General features: G+C 40.7%; 1 protein-coding gene across 1 annotated transcript in view; it reads left to right on the top strand.

Annotated features, from left to right (window-relative positions):
• ENDOD1 (endonuclease domain containing 1) overlaps positions 1-13,742 on the top strand; it is a 35,617-nt gene extending 21,875 nt beyond the window's left edge. Inside the window, exon 2 of the mRNA XM_009007216.4 lies at positions 9,473-13,742. Coding sequence (XP_009005464.3) covers positions 9,473-10,675 — 1,203 coding nt within the window. The 3' untranslated portion in view covers positions 10,676-13,742. The remainder of the gene's footprint in view (positions 1-9,472) is intronic.
• The last annotated feature ends 5,352 nt before the right edge of the window (positions 13,743-19,094 follow it).

Below are 19,094 nucleotides of genomic sequence, written 5' to 3'. Positions count from 1 at the left end.
CAATGTTTTTGAAATTTTAGTCTGATACCCTGCTGCCCTTTCCAAGTAACCTGTCACGGTTCCTTACCCAGTGTCCTGTTTGCATAGGCTGCCTGTTTCTGCCCTTAAGCCTTTGTGTAGAAATCTTGCTAAAGCTTTACTGACCTTTCTCTTTCACCAAACCTGTCAGCATCTTGTACGTCCTTCAAGTTCCACTTCAGGTGTGTTTCCTCCAAGAGTCTTCCCTGACTGCACTCATTGGGCCCTTGCTTCCTCTGAAATCCCATTGTTTTTTTCTCCCTAACATTTATTTAGCAGCTGATATAAACTGCATTATGCTATTGTTTTTCTTTGGATTTTTCTGTTTAAATTTGTATATATCTGTTTTGTGTTCACAAATAGATGGTGACTTTCTTGATGCAAAGGCCCATTTTGAGGCATATGTAACAGTGATTAAGAACACTGGCTATGGGGCTGGACTTCCTAAGTTGGCACATGGTTCTGTCACACACTAACTGTGTGACCCTAGGCAAGTTACTGAGACTTTTTTTTAAATTTAACTTTTTTGTGGTTACATAGTAGGGTACATAGTGTATACATTTATGGGATATATAGTGGGTACATAGTGTATATATTTATGGGATATATAAGATTTTGATACAGGCATGTAATGGTACATAGGTATATATATTTATGGGGTATATGAGATATTTTGATACAGGCATGCAATGTATAATAATCACATCATGGAAAATGGGATATCCATACCCTAAAGCATTTATTCTTTATGTTACCAGCAATCCAATTATACTCTTATAGTTATTTTAAAATGTACAATTAACGTGTTATTGATAGCCACCCTATTGTGCTATCAAATACTAGGTCTTATTTTTCTTTTTTTTTAATTTTTTTGGTGCCCATTAACTATCTCCACCTCCCCCACACTCCCTGCTGTCTTTCCTAGTCTCTAGTAACCATTCTCTTCTCTCTACCTCCATTAGTTCATGTTTTGATTTTTAGATCCCACAAGTAAGAGAAAATGCAATGTTTGAATTTCTGTGACTAGCTTATTTCACTTAATGTAATGACTGCCAGTTTCATCTAGGTTGTTGCAAATGACAGGAAATGATGCTTTTTTATGGCTGAATAGTACTTCATTGTATATATGTACCACATTTTCTTTATTCATCTGCTGATGGACACTTAGGTTGCTTCAAAATTTTAGCTATTGTGAACAGTGCTGCAACAAACATGGGTGTGCAGATATCTTGGTATCTCTTCAATATACTGATTTTCTTTCTTTGGGACATATACGCTGAAGTGGAATTGCTGCATCATATTATAGCTCTATTTTTAGTTTTTTGAGGGACCTTCAGACTGTTCTCCATAGTGGTTGCACTAATTTATTTCCCACTGACAGTATAAGAGGATTACTTCTACATCTTTACCAGCATTTGTTATTGCCTATCTTTTGCATATAAGCCATTTTAACCAGGGTGAGAAAATATGTAATGGTAGTTTTGATTTGCATTTCCCTGATGGTTGATGATGTTGGGCACCTTTTTATATGCCTGTTTGCTATTTGTATGTCTTCTTTTGAGAAATATCTATTCAAATCTCTTGCTCATTTTTGATTATGTTTGATTGATCAATTGATTAATTGATTTTGAGACAGGGTCTCACTTTGATGCCCAGGTTGGAGTGTAATTGCACAATCTTGGTCACTGCAGCCTCTACCTCCTGGGTTCAAGTGATCTTCTCACCTCAGCTTCCTGAGTAGCTGAGACTACAGGTCTACACCACCATGCCCAGATAATTTTTTTTTAGAGATGAGGTTTCACTATGTTACCCAGGCTGATTGCCCATTTTTTAATTGTATTATTAGATTTTTTCCTATGGAATTGTTTGAACTTCTTATAATGCTGGTTATTAATCCCTTGTCAGATGGGTAGTTTGTAAATATTTTCTCCTATTCTGTGGGTTGTCTCTTCACTTTATTGTTTCCTTTCTGGTGTAGAAGCTTTTTAACTTGTTGTGATCCATTTGTCCATTTTTATTATGGTTGCCTGTACTTACGGAGTATTACTCAAGACGTTTTTGCCCAGAGCAATGTACTAGAGATTTTCCTCCCTGTTTTCTTGTAGTTTGAGGTCTTACATTTAAGTCTTTCATTCCTTTTGATTTGACTTTTGTACATGGTGAGAGACAGGGGTCTGCTTTCATTTTTCTGCATATAGATATTTAGTAAGGTTTCCACTGAAAAGTATGCTGACAGGCATATTGGAGCTCCATTGTGTTTTATATGTTTCTTTTCTCTTGTTGCTTTAGGATTCTTTCTTCATTGTTGACCGTTTGGAGTTCAGGTAAATCTCTTGGTCTTCTTTGGGTTAAATCTACTTGTGTTCTATAACCTTCTTGTACTTGGATACTGATATCTTCTTCTAGGTTTTGGAAGTTCTCTGTTATTATCCCTTTGAATAAACTTTCTACTTCCAGCTCTTTCTCAACATCCTCTTTAAGGCCAGTAATTCTTAGATTTGCCCTTTTGAGGCTATATTCTTGATCTTGTAGGTGTGCTTCATGGTTTTTTTTTTTTTTTCTTTTTCTTTTGTCTCCTGTGACTATGTATTTTCAAATAGCCTGTCTTTAAGCTCACTAATTCTTTCTTCTGTTTAATCAGTTCTACTATTAAAAAGATTCTGATGCATTCTTTAGTATGTCAATTGCATTTTTCTGCTCCAGAATTTCTGGCTTGATTGTTTTTAATTATTTCAACCTCTTTGTTAAATTTATCTGATAGAATTCTGAATTCCTTCCCTGTGTTGTGGTGAAATTCTTCAAGTTTCCTCAATATAGCTATTTTTAAATTTTCTGTCTGAAAAGTCACATATCTCAGTATCTCCAGGATTGGTCCCTGATGCTTTATTTAGTTCATTTGATAAGGTCATGTTTTCCTGGGTGGTCTTGATACTTGTAGATGTTCGTCTGTGTCTGGTCATTGAAGAGTTAGGTATTTATTGTAGTCTTCTCAGTCTGGGCTTGAGACTGTACCCATCCTTCTTAGAAGGCTCTGCAAAGATGTGAAAGGCCTTGAGTGTTGTAATCTAAGCTGTATCTGCTTTAGGGGGCATCCCAAGTCCAGTAACACTGTGGTTCTTGTAGACTCATAGTGGTACCACCTTGATAGTCTTGAGGTGAGATCAGAAAGAATTCTCTGTGTTACTAGGCAGAGGTTTTTGTTCTTTTCTCTTACTTTCAGACAGAGTCTCTCTCTCTGCTCTGAGCCACGTGGAGCTGGGGATGGAGTGACACAAGCACCCCTGTGGCCACCACCACTAGGACTGCTGGGTCAGACCTGAAGCCATCATAATAGTACTTGCTTCACCCACAGCCTGCTGTAACCACTACCTGGCTACTACCTATGTTTGCTCAAGGGCCTTCGACTCCACAGTCAGCAGGTGGCAAAGCCAGCCAGGCCTGTGTCATTTCATTCAAGGCAGTGAGTTCCCCCAGGTCTTGGGCATGTCCAGAGGTGCCATCTGGGAGCCAGAGACTAGAGTCAAAAACCTTAGAAATCTACCTGGTGTTCTAGTCTACTGCAGCTGAGCTGGCATTCAAGCCACAAAATGCAATCCTTCTCAGTCTTCCCTCCCCTTTCCAAAGGCAGATGAGCCTCACCCTGTGGCCACTGGCACCACAGTCTCTTGGAGAATACTGCCAGGATACTGCTGCCGATGTTCCCTTTAGTTCCAAGGTTTCTTAAGTCAGCTTGTGGTAAATGATGCCTGGCCTGGGACTTACCTTTGAGGGCAATGGGCTTCTCTCTGACCCAGGGCAGGTCCAGAAATGCCATCCAAGAGCCAAGTCCTAGAATCAGGGACCCCAAGAGCACACTTGATGCCCTCTGTGGCTGAGCTGGTACCTAGGTGCATGATAGAGTCCTCTTTACTTTTTCCTCCACTTTTCTTGGACAGGAGAAATCTCTCCCTGTAGCCACCACAGATGGCATTGTGCTGAATCTCACCTAAGCCAGCACATCTCAGAGTCTCCTCTAAGGCCCATGACATACTTACCTAGATATTGCTGCTGATTATTAAGGGCCCCAAAGCTCTTCAGTTAGCAGGTGACAAATCCTGCCAGGACTAGGTCCTTCCCTTCAAGGCAATAGGTTTTCTTCTGGCCCAGTGTATCTAGAAATGTCATCCAGGAGCTAGGACTGAGAAAGGGGCCTCACAACTCTGACAAGTGCCCTATCCTGCTGTGGCTGAGCCTGTATCCAAAATGCAAGACAAAGTTCTCTCCACTCTTCTCTCTCCTCTTCTCAAGCAGAAGGAAGAGGTCTCTTTTGGAGCTGTAAGCTGTGCAACGTGGGGTTAGGGGAGGGGTGATGCCAGCACTCCCTTAGCTGTCTTGGCTGATGTCTCAGTCAGTAGGTCACATACCCGCTAGATCACTGGCTCTGGGCCCAGTTCAGCACTTGGACTCACCTAGGAGACTGCCTTTCAAGTTTATTTAAGGCCCATAACACTTTAGCCCACAGTGGTGAGGCTTGTGGAGAGACAAGTTTTAGCCACTGGGATTGGCAACTTTTCTCTGGCTAGGGCTGGTTTAATGCTCTCCCTCCATGGGCAGGGATCAGCTGAGTTTGATCCAGTTTTGCTTCCTGCTATAACAAGGGCACCACTGAGTTCAGTGCCTCACAATTGCTGTACTCCTCTCTCCCCAGTGCATAGAATTGCCTTCTGCACCATGCCAGTGCTGCTGGGGATGGAGGGTGGTGTTGGTGATTCAAGATTGTTTTTCCTATGTCTTTAGTGCCTCTTTTAATGACATGAAGTTAAGACAAGCTACTGTGAGTGCTCACCTGATTTTTGGTTCTTATGAAGGTAGTTTTATGTGTAGGCAGTTATTAAACTGGTGTCCTTATGGGGGAATGATCAGTGGAGCCTTCTATTCTGCCATCTTGCTGTGTTCCCTCTTCATTTTCTTCTTCAGTGATTGAATCTCAATGTGCCTCAGTTTCCTCACCTGTCTTGTACATGGTAGTAATAATACATAGTTGTTGCAAGTTTAAAGGAGAGAATAGTTAGCTCAGCCCCTTCCTGATTTATTAACAATACACATGGAGCTCATAAAGTGTTTGGCATACAGTGCTTAATAAATGGTGGTTGTTGTTATTTTCAGTTTCCATGCTTCCTCCTGCAGTGCTAGTCATCCATAATATAGGCTTAACAAATATTGTTGAATGGATGAATATTTCCTCTCCAATACTCTTTTTAATTTTTCATTGTTTTCCTTACATGCATATAAAAATGTTGTTTCTCCTCATTTAATTCTGAAACAAACAAAACAAAAACACCTAGGGATTTAAATAGGTTTTACTGTCTGATATAAGGAAACAGACCAATGCTTTGAGAGAAATTTTTTTTCTTGGTACAAAATTCCAAAAGGAATTTATCATAAGAGTATTTATGGGGCAGGAGGCTAGTAGAGTGAAGACAGCTCATTTTTCTAAGACCTACTTAACATGTTGAAATTAGAAAGACATTTTTCCATTAAATACAGGAACTGTGTCAAATTACATTGACAGTCCAGAGGGATTAGGTTTGCTGGGAAGTGGATAAGAGAGAGCTTTGTGTGTTCCCCTGTCTAGAGATTCCACAGGGAAACTAAAGAGGAGGATTGGTGGTGTGTGCAGATGGGCAGGTATAATCCAGAAATTGCTATTTGAAGTAACCTCTTACATCATAGGTATATTTTTGTCTTTAGGGAGCAGTGTTGTCAGTAATTTACTGTAATTGCAATAACCAGATCATTAAACTATGTCTGTAGAGACCACACCACGTAAAAATACATCTGCCCTTTAAGTGACAATGTATCAAAGGATATACTAAGACTATTTTAATCAAATAATATCACTATTTTTATTTTTCTATTTTTTTTCTTTTCTGAGACAGAGTCTTGCCCTGTTACCCAGGCTGGAATGCAATGGCGTGACCTCGACTCACTGCAACCTATACCTCCCTGAGTTCAAGCCATTCTCCTGCCTCAGCCTCCTGCATACCTGGGACTACAGGCATACACCACCATGCCTGGCTAATTTTTTTGTATTTTTAGTAGAAACAGGGTTTCGCCATGTTGGCCAGTCTGGTCTTGAACTCTTGACCTCATATGATCCACCCACCTTGGCCTCCCAAAATGTTGGGTTTACAGGCGTGCACCACCATGCCCAGCCTATGAATTGTAATACAAGTTCCCATAGATGAAGTGGGTATTTAAGTTTCACATACGGACACACATACACACACACACACACACACATGCACACACACACACTTCTGCATCCCTTCAGAAAATGAGAGCCTATCAAGGTATACTTAGTTGTTTTGTAGAGTTCAGTGATCATGGTAATGGTCAGCTGGGAGATGGATAAGACAGAGAGAGCTTTGTGTGTTCCCTTGTATCTAAAGATTCCACTGGGAAACCAAAGAGGAAGCTTGGTGGTGTGTGCAGATGGGCAGGTATACTCCAGAAATTACAGTGCTGTCAGTAATTTATGGTAATGATTCAGGCTGTTATACTGATTTTATTTAGATTTTTCAGAAGTCTCTTCAACAAAAGTTATTAAACCATGAGTCAATTTGGGATCAGAAGAAAGTTTTGTCTTAGATTAAAAAACTGGTCTTAAAACAGGGAGACAGCATGGTGGGCTAACGGGCATTTCCTTCAGTGGAAATCAGTTAGCGTGGTATTAAAAGGTCCTAAGGGCTGGGTGCCATGGATTATGCCTGTAATCCCAGCACTTTGGGAGGCAGAGGCGAGCAGATAACTTGAGGTCAGGAGCTCAAGACCAGCCTGGCCAACATGGTGAAACTCCTTTTCTTCTAAAAATATAAAAATTAGCTGGGCATGGTGGCACAAGCCTGTAATCCCAGCTACGCAGGAGGCTGAGGGAGGAGAATCACTTGAACCCAGGAGGTAGAGGTTGAAGTGAGCCAATGTCAGGCCACTACACTCCAGCCTGGGTAACAGAGCAAGACCCTGTCTCAAAAAACAAAATAAAATAAAAGGTCCTAGGATTTAATATATTTTTATAAATGATATGCTAAAGTGACTTCATAATGTAATGTCCAGGTTTTTTTGACAATTGCAAGTTGCAAAAAATAAAATGGATGGAAATGAATTTCAAGAAGATAGAAATACCTGCATGAACAGATGAAAGAGTTATGGGTAATAGATAATACAAAGGAATTAGTAAGAAAACGGAATCAGATTGTTTACAAAGTGGTCCATGTGATTTAGGAAAGGGCAGAGAGTCCCTGTAGCCTATTGTTAGTGAGAGGCTTCAGCCTATGTAGTTCCTTGCTACCATCAGTAAAAGTGCTGAAAAATACTGTTCTACTCATACCAAACATTGATTCAGGGGGTGGTATAAATACCGGAAAGAAAAAAAAAAAAGAAATTTAAGCAGAGGAGATACATTTTGCCATGATAAATCTATAATGAGTTATAAAAGGAAAAAAGGCATGCTTTATGAGAAATTTTTAAGCCTGGAGAAAACATCTGGTCAACTGAGCAGATGTGAAATTCCTTTCCTTACACTGCAAACACATAGAATATTAGATAAAATATATCATTTTTCTGGCCGGGTGCTGTGGTTCACACCTGTAATCCCAGCACTTTGGGAGGCTGAGATGGGTGGATCATGAGGTCAGGATTTCAAGACAAGCCTGGCCAAGATGCTGAAACCCCATCTCTACTTGAGCCTAGGAGGTAGAGGATGCAGTGACTAGAGATTGCGCTACTGCACTCCAACCTGAGTAACAGAGTGACACCCCATCTCAAAAAGTCATTAAAAAGCACTTAGAATTATAAAGGGGTTCATAATGATAAGAAAATATATGTGATAATGTTGAAAAGAAAGAACAGGATATAAAATTAAATAGTCACTATTTTAAAAGCTAATTTTTTGTATTTTTTTGTTTCAAATAGAAATGGAGTTTTGCCATGTTGCCCAGGCTGGTCTCAGATGCCTGAGTTTAGCTGATCCACCCACCTTGGCCTCTCAAAGTGCTGGAGTTGTAGGCATGAACCACCATGCCTGGAGATAATGTTTTTTAATGAGTTATTTCTTTGATGGATATAGCATAGCATTATTTACAAAACCTTTCCCTGTTTTTGAAAATGTGGGTTGGTTCCACCTCCTGCTATTATAAATACTGCCATGATGACCATCCCAGGGTATAAAGATTAACAAGAATGCCTTGGGATTCCAGTATGTTTCAGGCCTTGGACTGGGTCCTGGGGGAATATATATGGTCCCTGGTGTCAAGAATTTACAATTTATTCTGGGGGATAATGACATAATCTTAAGCACTTTCCTTTTGTCTTTTCAGATTAGTAAGAGGAAAATAATTTTAAATAATATTGAATTTTTAAAAAGAAAGCAGAACCAAGAAAGGATATATGTATTGATTGCAATTGATATATAGCACATATCTAGATTGACCAAGACAGAAAATGAATTGTTAATCAAAGTAAATATTGGGGAGATTAAGTTCAAACAGCAACTAGTCTAATTTGAATTTCAGTTTTGCCTGATACATGTCTAATAACTGACACAAGACTATACATTTTCCTTCATGTGATTTAAATGCTCTGATTAGAATTGATTGTTTCTCATAAATCTGAAAATGTGTAAACATTCATTGGGAAAATGTCCATTAAATTGGAACTAACATTGGTGGCTGATTTTCTGAGTTGCAGTTGTGGCTTTATGGGCCCATTGAGATCTACTCTTCCCCTGTTTTCTTTTGTATAATTACTTTGAAGCTCATGGAAAAGTATTCCAAGAAAGAATTAGGAAGTTCATTAAACTACAACAGATTTTTATATTTTTTGAGACAGAGTCTCGCTCTGTTGCCCAGGTTGGAGTAAAATGGCGCAATCTGTGCTCACTGCAACCTCTGCCTCCCAGTTCAAGTGATATTCCTGTCTCAGCCTCCCAGGCAGCTAGAATTATAGGCACCCGCCACCATGCCCAGCTAATTTTTGTATTTTTAGTAGAGATGGGGGTTTCACCATGTTGGCCAGGCTGGTCTTGATCTCCTGATCTCAGATGATCCACCGCCTGGGCCAAAGTGCTGGGATTACAGGCATGAGCCACCACACCTGGCCCCAGACTGTAATAGATTTTACAAAGAACATCATGATGGTGGTGTGTGTGTGATTGAAGGGGTGTTACTATAGAGCAGGGTGGAATAAACACAGGTAATAAACTAGGAAACAGTCTATCTGAAAGATGCTTTAAAACACCAGGATTTTGGTATATTAGAATAAAGTATGTGTGTGCCAGAGAACCAAGTTCTTCCAAACTCAAGCATTTGAAGTAATAGAGCAATGGGGACTTCTCCAGAGTCTGGGCAGGATGATTCAGGTGCTGCCTCTGTGCTGTGAGCAGGAATGCATCTCACTACTTGTTTTCTTATTTCAGCTCGATGACCCCCACAGCAACCTTGAGGAGGTGATTAATGAGGCAGAGGCCATCACCTCTGTGAACAGTCTGGGAAGCAAGCAAGCCTTGAATACAGATTACCTCAATTCTGATTACCAAAGAGGACAGCTGTACCCATTCTCCCTTAGCAGTGATCTCCAGATGGCCACATTTACTCTCACAAATTCAGCCCCGATGACTCAGTCCTTCCAGGAACGGTGGTACATGAATCTTAATAGCCTAATGGACCGGGCTCTGACTCCACAGTGTGGCAGTGGGGAAGACCTATATATCCTCACAGGCACAGTGCCCTCAGACTTCAGAGTTAAAGACAAAGTGGCAGTCCCTGAGTTTGTTTGGCTGGCGGCCTGTTGTGCTGTCCCTGGAGGAGGCTGGGCCATGGGCTTTGTCAAGCACACCCGGAACAGTGACATCATAGAAGATGTGATGGTAAAAGATCTTCAAAAACTGCTTCCATTTAACCCTCAGCTGTTTCAGAACAACTGTGGTGAAACTGAGCAAGACACAGAGAAAATGAAAAAAATCCTGGAAGTGGTTAACCAAGTCCAGGATGAAGAGCGAATGGTGCAATCTCAAGAGAGTTCTAGTCCCCTCTCCAGCACCAGGAGCAAGAGGTCTGCTCTGTTGCCTCCAGAGGCATCTGAGGGAAGTAGTAGCTTTTTGGGAAAACTCATGGGCTTCATTGCTACCCCATTCATCAAGCTTTTTCAATTAGTTTATTACCTTGTGGTAGCAATCCTGAAGAACATTGTATATCTCCTGTGGTGTGTTACCAAGCAGGTGATTAATGGCATAGAAAGTTGCCTTTACCGCCTGGGCTCAGCCACCATCTCATACTTCATAGCCATTGGGGAAGAGTTGGTGAGCATTCCCTGGAAGGTGCTCAAGGTCATGGTCAGGGTCATCAGGGCCATTCTCCGGATCCTTTGTTGTCTGCTGAAGGCCATTTGCCGAGTTCTGAGCATCCCTGTTCGTGTCCTTGTGGATGTGGCCACTTTCCCTATGTATACCATGGGTGCTATTCCAATTGTGTGCAAGGACATCGCAGTGGGCCTTGGTGGCACTGTCTCGCTGCTCTTTGACACTGCTTTTGGCACCCTGGGTGGCCTATTTCAGGTTGTTTTTAGTGTCTTCAAGCGGATTGGCTACCAGGTTGCTTTAGAAAATTCTGGGGAGTTATAAACTCAAAAAACTAATAGTATCCAGTCACAGTGAATTTGAAAGCTGGAATATTTTGTCTTTACAATGGGTTTCTGTTCACTCTCAGATATCATTCTATTTTGGCCTTTGGTGAGGACGTCTGCTTGTTTTTGCAAAGGAAGATGGCAGAATTTAGACTTGACAGAGGAGAAATGCTCAGGGTGAGATTAGGTGTAGTAATCTGCTGTTTACCTCCAGTTATATGTGTAAACCTCCAAGCCACTAATAATTTCAGTTATGCACTCTGACACAGATGACCCCTTAAAATGCACTGGTATTTATTTCTGATAATTAAAAATTATAGGGGAGGGAAGTATTAGAAAGAGAACAACCTTAAACCAAAGGGTTTCTGAGAAAAGGAGAAAGAGAGCTTGTTCTTTCCATTGCTCTTTGTAATTTAAGGCAAAACAGATTTTAAAAAACTCTGCAGCCAATTTCTTGGCATTTGCTTCTCTTTCTCTCAAAAGCAGCTGACCTTGGTGGGATGCAGATAATGCCTCTCTGTTGAAATAACGTTGTGGGGATATCAAATTTTCTATATCTCTTAGCTTTCCATGGTTCTCAAGGACAGTATGGTTTCCATTTTCCTCCAAAGTTGAAGTTTGCTACATTTTTCTTTCAGGTAATGATGAGCATTTAAAAAATCATTTTAGGTAATAATAAGCATTTTATGCCAAATGTGGCATAACAGAGTTTGAATTGAAGGGCAAAGATTTTCTTTTTTGGGGGGCCCCTTGAGTGGTATAATACAGTCCTCTCAGGTGAAAAGAAGAGAAGGTGGACAGCCCTGCTCTTAGTAGGTGCTGCAGATCCAAGGACATCTTTAGCCCAGCCTGGATTAACTTGACATTTATTCCTGCCCGACAAGGGTGAACTGAAAGATCTATATGTTAAACTAACATGAAAATTCATATTCTGCAACATACTAGATTCTTCTAATGCACTGAGTAAGTACCGAGTACAATAAGAACACTCTGACTTATGTCCCTAAATGATTGTTTTGGTACAACTATATAGAAAAGAGCCACAAAATAAAGATAAAAATTATTCTGTCCATCTCTGAAAAAATATATATAAAATACTTAGGAGTAATTAACTCTTAGGTAATTAGGAAATTATTTTTTATAGTATGTTTGAGGCTACAAACATAACTCCCCCATTAACACAAGTGAAACATAAGAGCTCATTCCCAATTTTTTTGATCAAGCACTTGTCATTTTAAATCTTGCACTAAAAATGGTAACAAGAGGAACCAAACTTTGTTTCCCACAATTGGGATGGAATCATCTGGATTTTTCTGAATGTTTTAAAGAATTGCTGAGAGATATGTAGCAGCCAAGTATGAAATACTGATCTTGGGGCTACAGCCCAGGATCAATCAGAAAGTTAGATGCAGAAATTCAGGTTCCCAAAAAGGAGAGAAGGATACATCAATCATTTGCATGGGGGCGGTGGATGAGAAACACAAGTGTAGCAAGAGTTACATTTTGCAGAAAAATTACAGAGTCACACCCAGAGTAGAACAGCAGCCAGCAAGCTGTCATCCTGATCAGTCTGTGATGCAAGCAAGCTTAGGGAGTATGGGTACCACATGGGACCGTGCTAGGAAGATATGCACCAGATTTATCTAAGAAACTTAAAGCAGCATTTTATCAACACTTGTCTTAGGTAGCATAAAGTTTCAATGTCCCTTTATTTCAGCATTGTGAAGGTAAATGGAAAGATGAGGGTTTGACTTGGTACTTATTGGTCAAGAATACTGCTGGATAAAGAAAAGGAATTTTAGAAGTGACCAGAGGGACAGTCCGTCCAAACTATTATTTGATAAAGAACTCGAGGCCCAGCAAGGCAACAGGCTAGCCCTCAGTTTCGTGGCTAGCTGAGAGTGTATCAGGAACCAATGTTGTTTGCACATCTCCCATCACACATGGGATGTCAGACATGGGAAGTTTGTGCTATTATTATTCAGCTGCCTCCCTGGACCATGGCAAGATTTCCTCATCCATCAAACAGACTCCAGGCCCTGACTAATCAGCTGAATTTGGCATGTGTGATGAAAACAATTAGCCATCCATGTACAGCATTATGCTTACTGCATCCCATGGAAACTTATTTCCCTCCTTGCACATATTTGCATACTGAAAGGCCCGAAAAGGGCATCCATGGCAGCTTGAACCCCTTAGCACCTGTGCAAGGACCACAGCATCCAAACAGCTTCTTGAGAACCATTTGGGAATGTCTTCTTTTTCACATCCAGTCTGTTTATTCTTGTGTGGTCTGTTTTAAAATCTAAAAAGGGACAATAAAGCAAAAAGTGTCAGTAAGGTTAGGTGGCTGAGACCCACTGCCCTGAGCTACTCATGTGGCTGTGCCTCTGTGTCTCTAGAACTATCTGCATTGGATCTGAAGCTGCAGCAGGTGGAGGGACTGCTGGCCTGTTCCTGATGAGCTCCATTGGGCTTTGAGGATATGAGTTGAGGTGGATGAACCCCAACTCTGGCTTAAAGATCTTTCTATGGCTCTGTTGTGTTCTGAGGTCTTGGGGAGGTCAGCTGCCTCTTCCTCATTATGGAGCTGATGTTTTAGTCTGTGGATGAGCTATGCCTTTGGACACTCCTCTTTTCCATTGTGCCTTTTGGATGTTGGCTTCTCACTCAGCATCAGCACTTCCGCCTAAATGCAGGCTAGGTAGTTGGGAGAAGGAACCAAAGTGAAGCACCCTTCATTTATTCAATTATTCGTTCATCTGTCAAACACATATTTGGACATCAAAGTTGCAGAGATGAACAATGCATGGATTCCATCTCTGAGGAGTTCAAAATCTAGAGAACACATGGTACAATTGTACTTGTAACACATCAAGGACAAGTAAGTGCTGCAAGAAAGGTACTAATAGCATGCTCCTTGGAACAGAGGAAGAAAAACCACGAAACCATGGAAATTAGGGAAGCCTTTACAGAGGGTGTGACAAACTCAATTTGACATTTTCAAGCTATGTACAATGCTGTGCACTTTGCAGATGCTCAATAAAGTCATTATTGACAACTCATGAGCAGTTCTGTAAAATATCTAAAAGGGAAGAATTCTAATGGTTGAAGTGAGGCTTGGGGATTGTGAATTTTTGCCAATTCTTGATCCACATCAAGCAGCTTCCAGTCATATCTGATTTTTGATCATGTCTTTAAATGTTTGCATCATACATGAGAAAACATAAGTCTGGATCAGTGAAACAAGCCTTAGAACTATTTTTCAATGTTATTACTCTAAAAAGCTATTTGGTGCAATAAGCATTTTTGATACATTTTTCATAATTAAGCACCAAAGACTTACTGCTTCACTGAATCTGAATCACAAAGAAAATTATAGAAACACTTTATAAGTTTGTTTATTCCTTAGGAACTCCCACAGTGAGAGAAATGACAAGCAGTCTCTGACAGGGGCTAGTCCTCTCTGTGACCTTTAGTAGGGTGATCCTCTGGGGTGGAGGTGGGAGTAATTCCCGGCTGTCTTCCCAGTGTAGGCAGCATCTTGCCTAAGCTCACCACAAAATACATGTTTTTCCAAATGTTACACTATAAGCAATATAATGTGGACTGCTTGACTTTCATTAATGGGTTCTCAGTCTTCCCATTGTCTCTCTATATAGGTATTTTCCCCCAGGTCATGATTGATGTCTAACAACACTACACTCCAAATCAATTTTTAAATTTAAATTTCACCAAAGAAAATGCTCATAATCACTTGTCGTCTTTGATTATCCGTGGTAAGGGGGTGGATGTAAGATGACTTCTGGAGGCCAGTACTTCCTAATGGTTAAGAGCCCACGCTCTAAAGTCAAAATGGTATAGTCACAAATCCTAGCTTCCCCACTCAACTGTGTGATCTTCAGCAAGTTACTCACCTTAACTTTCTCATCTATACAGTTATGAGTACCTACCTCAGAGGGTTGCTATGAGCGTTAAATGAGATAATGAACATAAAGCATTCATTTACCATGCTTGGCACATGGTAAGTGCTCCGCAAATGTTAGTTGTTGTCACTAGATCTGCGAGGGCAATGATATTTACACTTCCTGGACAAAATTGGTTGGATGGCGCCTTAGAGGTCAGGATGTTTCTAGATCAAAGCTGGAAGGACCAGGATCAAAGTAAGATCTGAGAGTCAAAGTCATGAATGAAAATGAAGCAAGCCAGAACCTCATCAGTGGTATCCATGATTCTGAAGGTACAGGTGAGGGTTGGACCTGGAGTCTCAAAAGAGGAGAATCAGAAAACTGAAACTCAACGTGTTTCCAGCACTATTGAGTTTTACTTCATACTCAAGCTTCCAAAATCCAAACACATCTCAGCATCTGCTTTGAAGGTAAGCACTGCAGGTGGGGTGTGGCAGCTCAAAGATGGCAGTGAGAAAGCGGCAGAGCCTCTTGGACACTGTGTCTATGAGTGTGGGTTGGTGGGGGAAAGGCAGATGATCATTGTGGTAGAGGGCTTTGGGGTTCACTAGTTTAGTTGTCCTATGACACTTTTGGGAAAGTCTTCAAACCTTTGTGAGATTTAATTCCTTATCTATAAAATGTGGGTAATAAAAATATCACCCCATAGGGTCTTTGTAAAGATCAAGTGAAACTAGCTTTGCAAACTATCAGTTATCATAAAAATACAAAGATTCATAATTATGTTTCCAAGGTTGATCCTATTTGTTTAAAATTTGGTGCATACTTCATCTTTTAAAAGGTGAGTAGATGCAAAAATTAAAGTGGTTATTCAGAAAGCACAAATGGCTTAGCTAGAAATTGGGTTTGACAATAAATGTTGAACGTTATGCCTTGAAAATGTAAGATCCTCAGAATGCTGCCTTATCCATCCTAAAATCCTACTTGCTTAAAACCCAATCAATCCCATCTTCAATAGACTCCTCCACACACCTCATGCCCATTTGCTTTTCTCCTTTCTGGGTTGGCTGAGTCACTGAAATGAGTAGTAGGCACTGAAATGAAAGACACCGTATGAGTCGTGTAAAACCTGAAAAGGAACAAGTGTGAGACCGTGAACAGTCACGGTGAGTCTCTGAGAACTGGCAGAAGCTGCCCAGACTGTCCCTGCCAGCCTGCACACTGAAGGCCAGCTCAGGCCTGCCACTGACGTCTACCCCTGCGAACATCAGACAACAGCTTCTGGGATTTAGTTTATTTAGGCCGTACCAAGTGTGTGTTTCTCCAGCATACTTGCTGATTTGGCATATCCAGAAGTATTTTTTTCACTGCATCTAGAAGGAAACCTCCAGGGAAGTAGAAGCCTCAGAAGTGAGGAAGTGGCAGGCTTGTGGAAAGGGGAGAGGGTACCTGGAACACAGGAGCCCTGAGTTCCCTCCTCTGAGTTACTGTACATTTTCTGGATGTCATCCTTGGTATATTTGCAAAACAAGAAGAGAGGGACCATCTCTAGGGTCTTTTCAAATTGCAGGCAGTAAATCCTTGCTTTTCACAAGTACTTTCTGATTGAGATTCTGATTGAGTTCTATCAACTTATCTCTCCTATGTGAGGGTTACCAAAAGCCAGAGAAATTCCCCGGGACATTATCAGGAAAGACAGGTCCTGATTAGTCCTGAAAACATCATTATTTTTATTATTCTCACCAGCATTTCTTCTCCCCAGACTCAGAGAATTAATTAGCAGGGTTGCCCTTAGGTAGTGGCCGACCTGAGAGTAAGAAATGTTAGTAATGCTCCTGGCTTCTGTTTAACTCCCTCAGTAGCCCGAAGTGTTGCCAGAAATCTCACCACTTGGCACTCTTCCTGTAGGCCAGGAAAATACAAATAATCTGAAAGAAGTTAAAGAGAGAAAGGCTTGACAACCTGAACTTTAAATATTTCAAAGTCCAAAGCTACATCCCCAGCCCTGGAAAATAAATTCATAAGGTTATTTTAGCTCAGTGCCATTAAACAACAACTTATCTAAGGCCTCATTTTCCATCCTGTTCCAGTCAAACAAGCCAGCTCATGGCCTGGCTTCCTATGTTGGTTTGCCTCTCTGGAGCAAGTACACTGAGCATACAGATTTCAGACTCTCTTGGCAATGCTAAAGCAACTTGAACAAAGTAGCTGTTGATTATGTTTTGGCTTCCTGTGTAGCTTAAGAACATAAGATGATAACGGGAGTGCTCTGGTCTGTATATCAGCTCTATTTTTAATGTAAATTAATAAAATGTCATTGTAGTGTTGTCCTCAATCTCCTGCGTGTCCTAGCATGAATCGCTTTCTTAGAGCCTCATTGCTTCCAGAAGCTCAGCAGAGCCCACATCTGAGCTCTCAAATCTGGAAAATGTTTCAGGTTGTGGTATTTCAAATCAGCAGAGAGAATTCTGCACACCCTCCGTTAGCTTTCCCTGAAATACCTCTGCCACGTTTCCATCTCCTGTCTCAGACTCACCTCTAAGCTCTGCAACCTCTCTCTGTGAATCGAATGTCACAGGATGTGTTGAAAAATCAATAGAGACTCATCCTCTGCCATTGGAGGGCAGAATGCCTTAGGTAGGATTCTTCAAGATGACAGAATGCATTTGTTAGGATTCCTTTGCTTGGATGCAGTAGAAACCCCTCTCAAACTAGCCTTGCCCCAAATTTACTGGATCGTGTAACAATAATTTAGAAGGGACCTCTTGAATCAGGGATTCAAATAATGATAGAACTGTATCTGTCATCAATAACTCTGTGTTGTTTTCATTCTCACCTGCAGTAAATGATATTGCTTCATACACTGCGAAGCACAGGGAGCTCTGAATATTCACCCTGGTGGTCTCACATCTGGAGAAGGAGGAAAGCTCCTGTGTTAGTTCTGGCTAGGAGAATCCTCAGGAAGGTTTCTTTTCCTAGTTGGGTACATGCAGTCCTTGGGTCAATCACTGTGGCTGGATGGGTGCAGTAAGACGATTGACCCAGACTGGGTTATAGATCCCTGTAATGGTGTTGGTAGTTCTCATAGGAAGGACAGAGAAGAGGGTGCCAGGTAGATATCCACAGTAGTCCTTCACAGACTGACTTACAGCTTTATTTAAGACACATAATGATGCCCTTTACATTTATTAGGTGGCTTTTAACTTGGAAAGCTCTTTCACATTTATCAGTGGACTGCATCAGAACCACAGATGTGTTTGGTTTCTCTTTTCTCTTAAAAACAGAAGCTATGACCAGAATTTCCTCAAGGACTTAACAAGCTAGAGCTGAGTAAACAGGGCAAGCACCCTACAGTTTGTCACTGTCTCCACCGTATTTCTGTTGCCTCTCTGACCTGACCCACTTTGCTCATTTGACTTACTTACCTGGCTCCTGTAGCTTATGGGTTTGCTGACTCGCAATGTGATCTCACATCATTCACATCCATTCTGTGAACACTAATTATTCCCATGTTATTTTAAACCAAGATTCAGAGCTTCAACAAACTTTTCTATGATCACACAATTAGAAGGTGAGACCCAGAACCTAGATTTTAGAGATGAAGATTATTCAGTCCCCTGCACACGGATGTACCAGTTATGCACTAGTTTCATACCTGCTATGTGAAGGGAGCCCTCTAGGGTTGTGTAGTCATCACTATACGTGGAAGCCCTGAGGCTATTTTCCCTTCCATTTCACCATAGTTATAATACTGTCTCAAAGTTAATTGAAATAACGCACTTCCTTCAACCTTTATTGTAAAACAAATACTCATGACTAAGTGAAATGATAAATAATCAGATTGGAACAAATAATTCAGTGAGTTATGTCACTAAATCTTACCGAGACAATGGTAAAACTTGTCTGACTTATGGAAATAATATAGTTAGGTCTGCAGTAGAGAGCTCGCTCTGTAAAGTCCACAACTATTTTAGGAATATTTTACTGTCTGGAAGTTTTTCTTGCTATACAAATAACCTTAATCTCCCAGTTTTCATGTGATTAAAATGAGAGGTTTGCATTCAATTTTCTAGTAAGACAGTGATGCTTAATCCTGATTGCACGTTAGAATCGCCAGCGAGGTTTTATTGATTTTTTAAATTAATGTTAGGATCCCATCCCTAATGGTTTTAATATAAGCCTTAACAAAGAAGACATACAAATAGCAAAAAGCATATGGAAAGATGCTCAACCTTATTAGTCATTACAGAAATGCAATTTAAAATCACAATGAGATCAACTATACTCACTGTATAGTATAAAGTAGATCCAGGCAAAAATGGTGAGGATATGCAGCAACCAGAGCTCTCATTTAATGGTGGTGGAAATGTAAAGTGGCACAACCACTTTGGAAAGCTGTTTGCTTCTTAAAATGATAAACCTATGCCCACCATATGATTCAGGCTTTCCACTCCTAGGTATCGATCCAAGAGGAAAGGGAACATAGATCCATACAAAGACTTGCACATG

This window comes from Callithrix jacchus, chromosome 10, assembly GCF_049354715.1.
Source record: "Callithrix jacchus isolate 240 chromosome 10, calJac240_pri, whole genome shotgun sequence".
NCBI lineage: Eukaryota > Metazoa > Chordata > Mammalia > Primates > Cebidae > Callithrix > Callithrix jacchus.
Note: the sequence above shows the minus strand (reverse complement) of the source record. Positions and strands in the feature narration are given on the sequence as shown.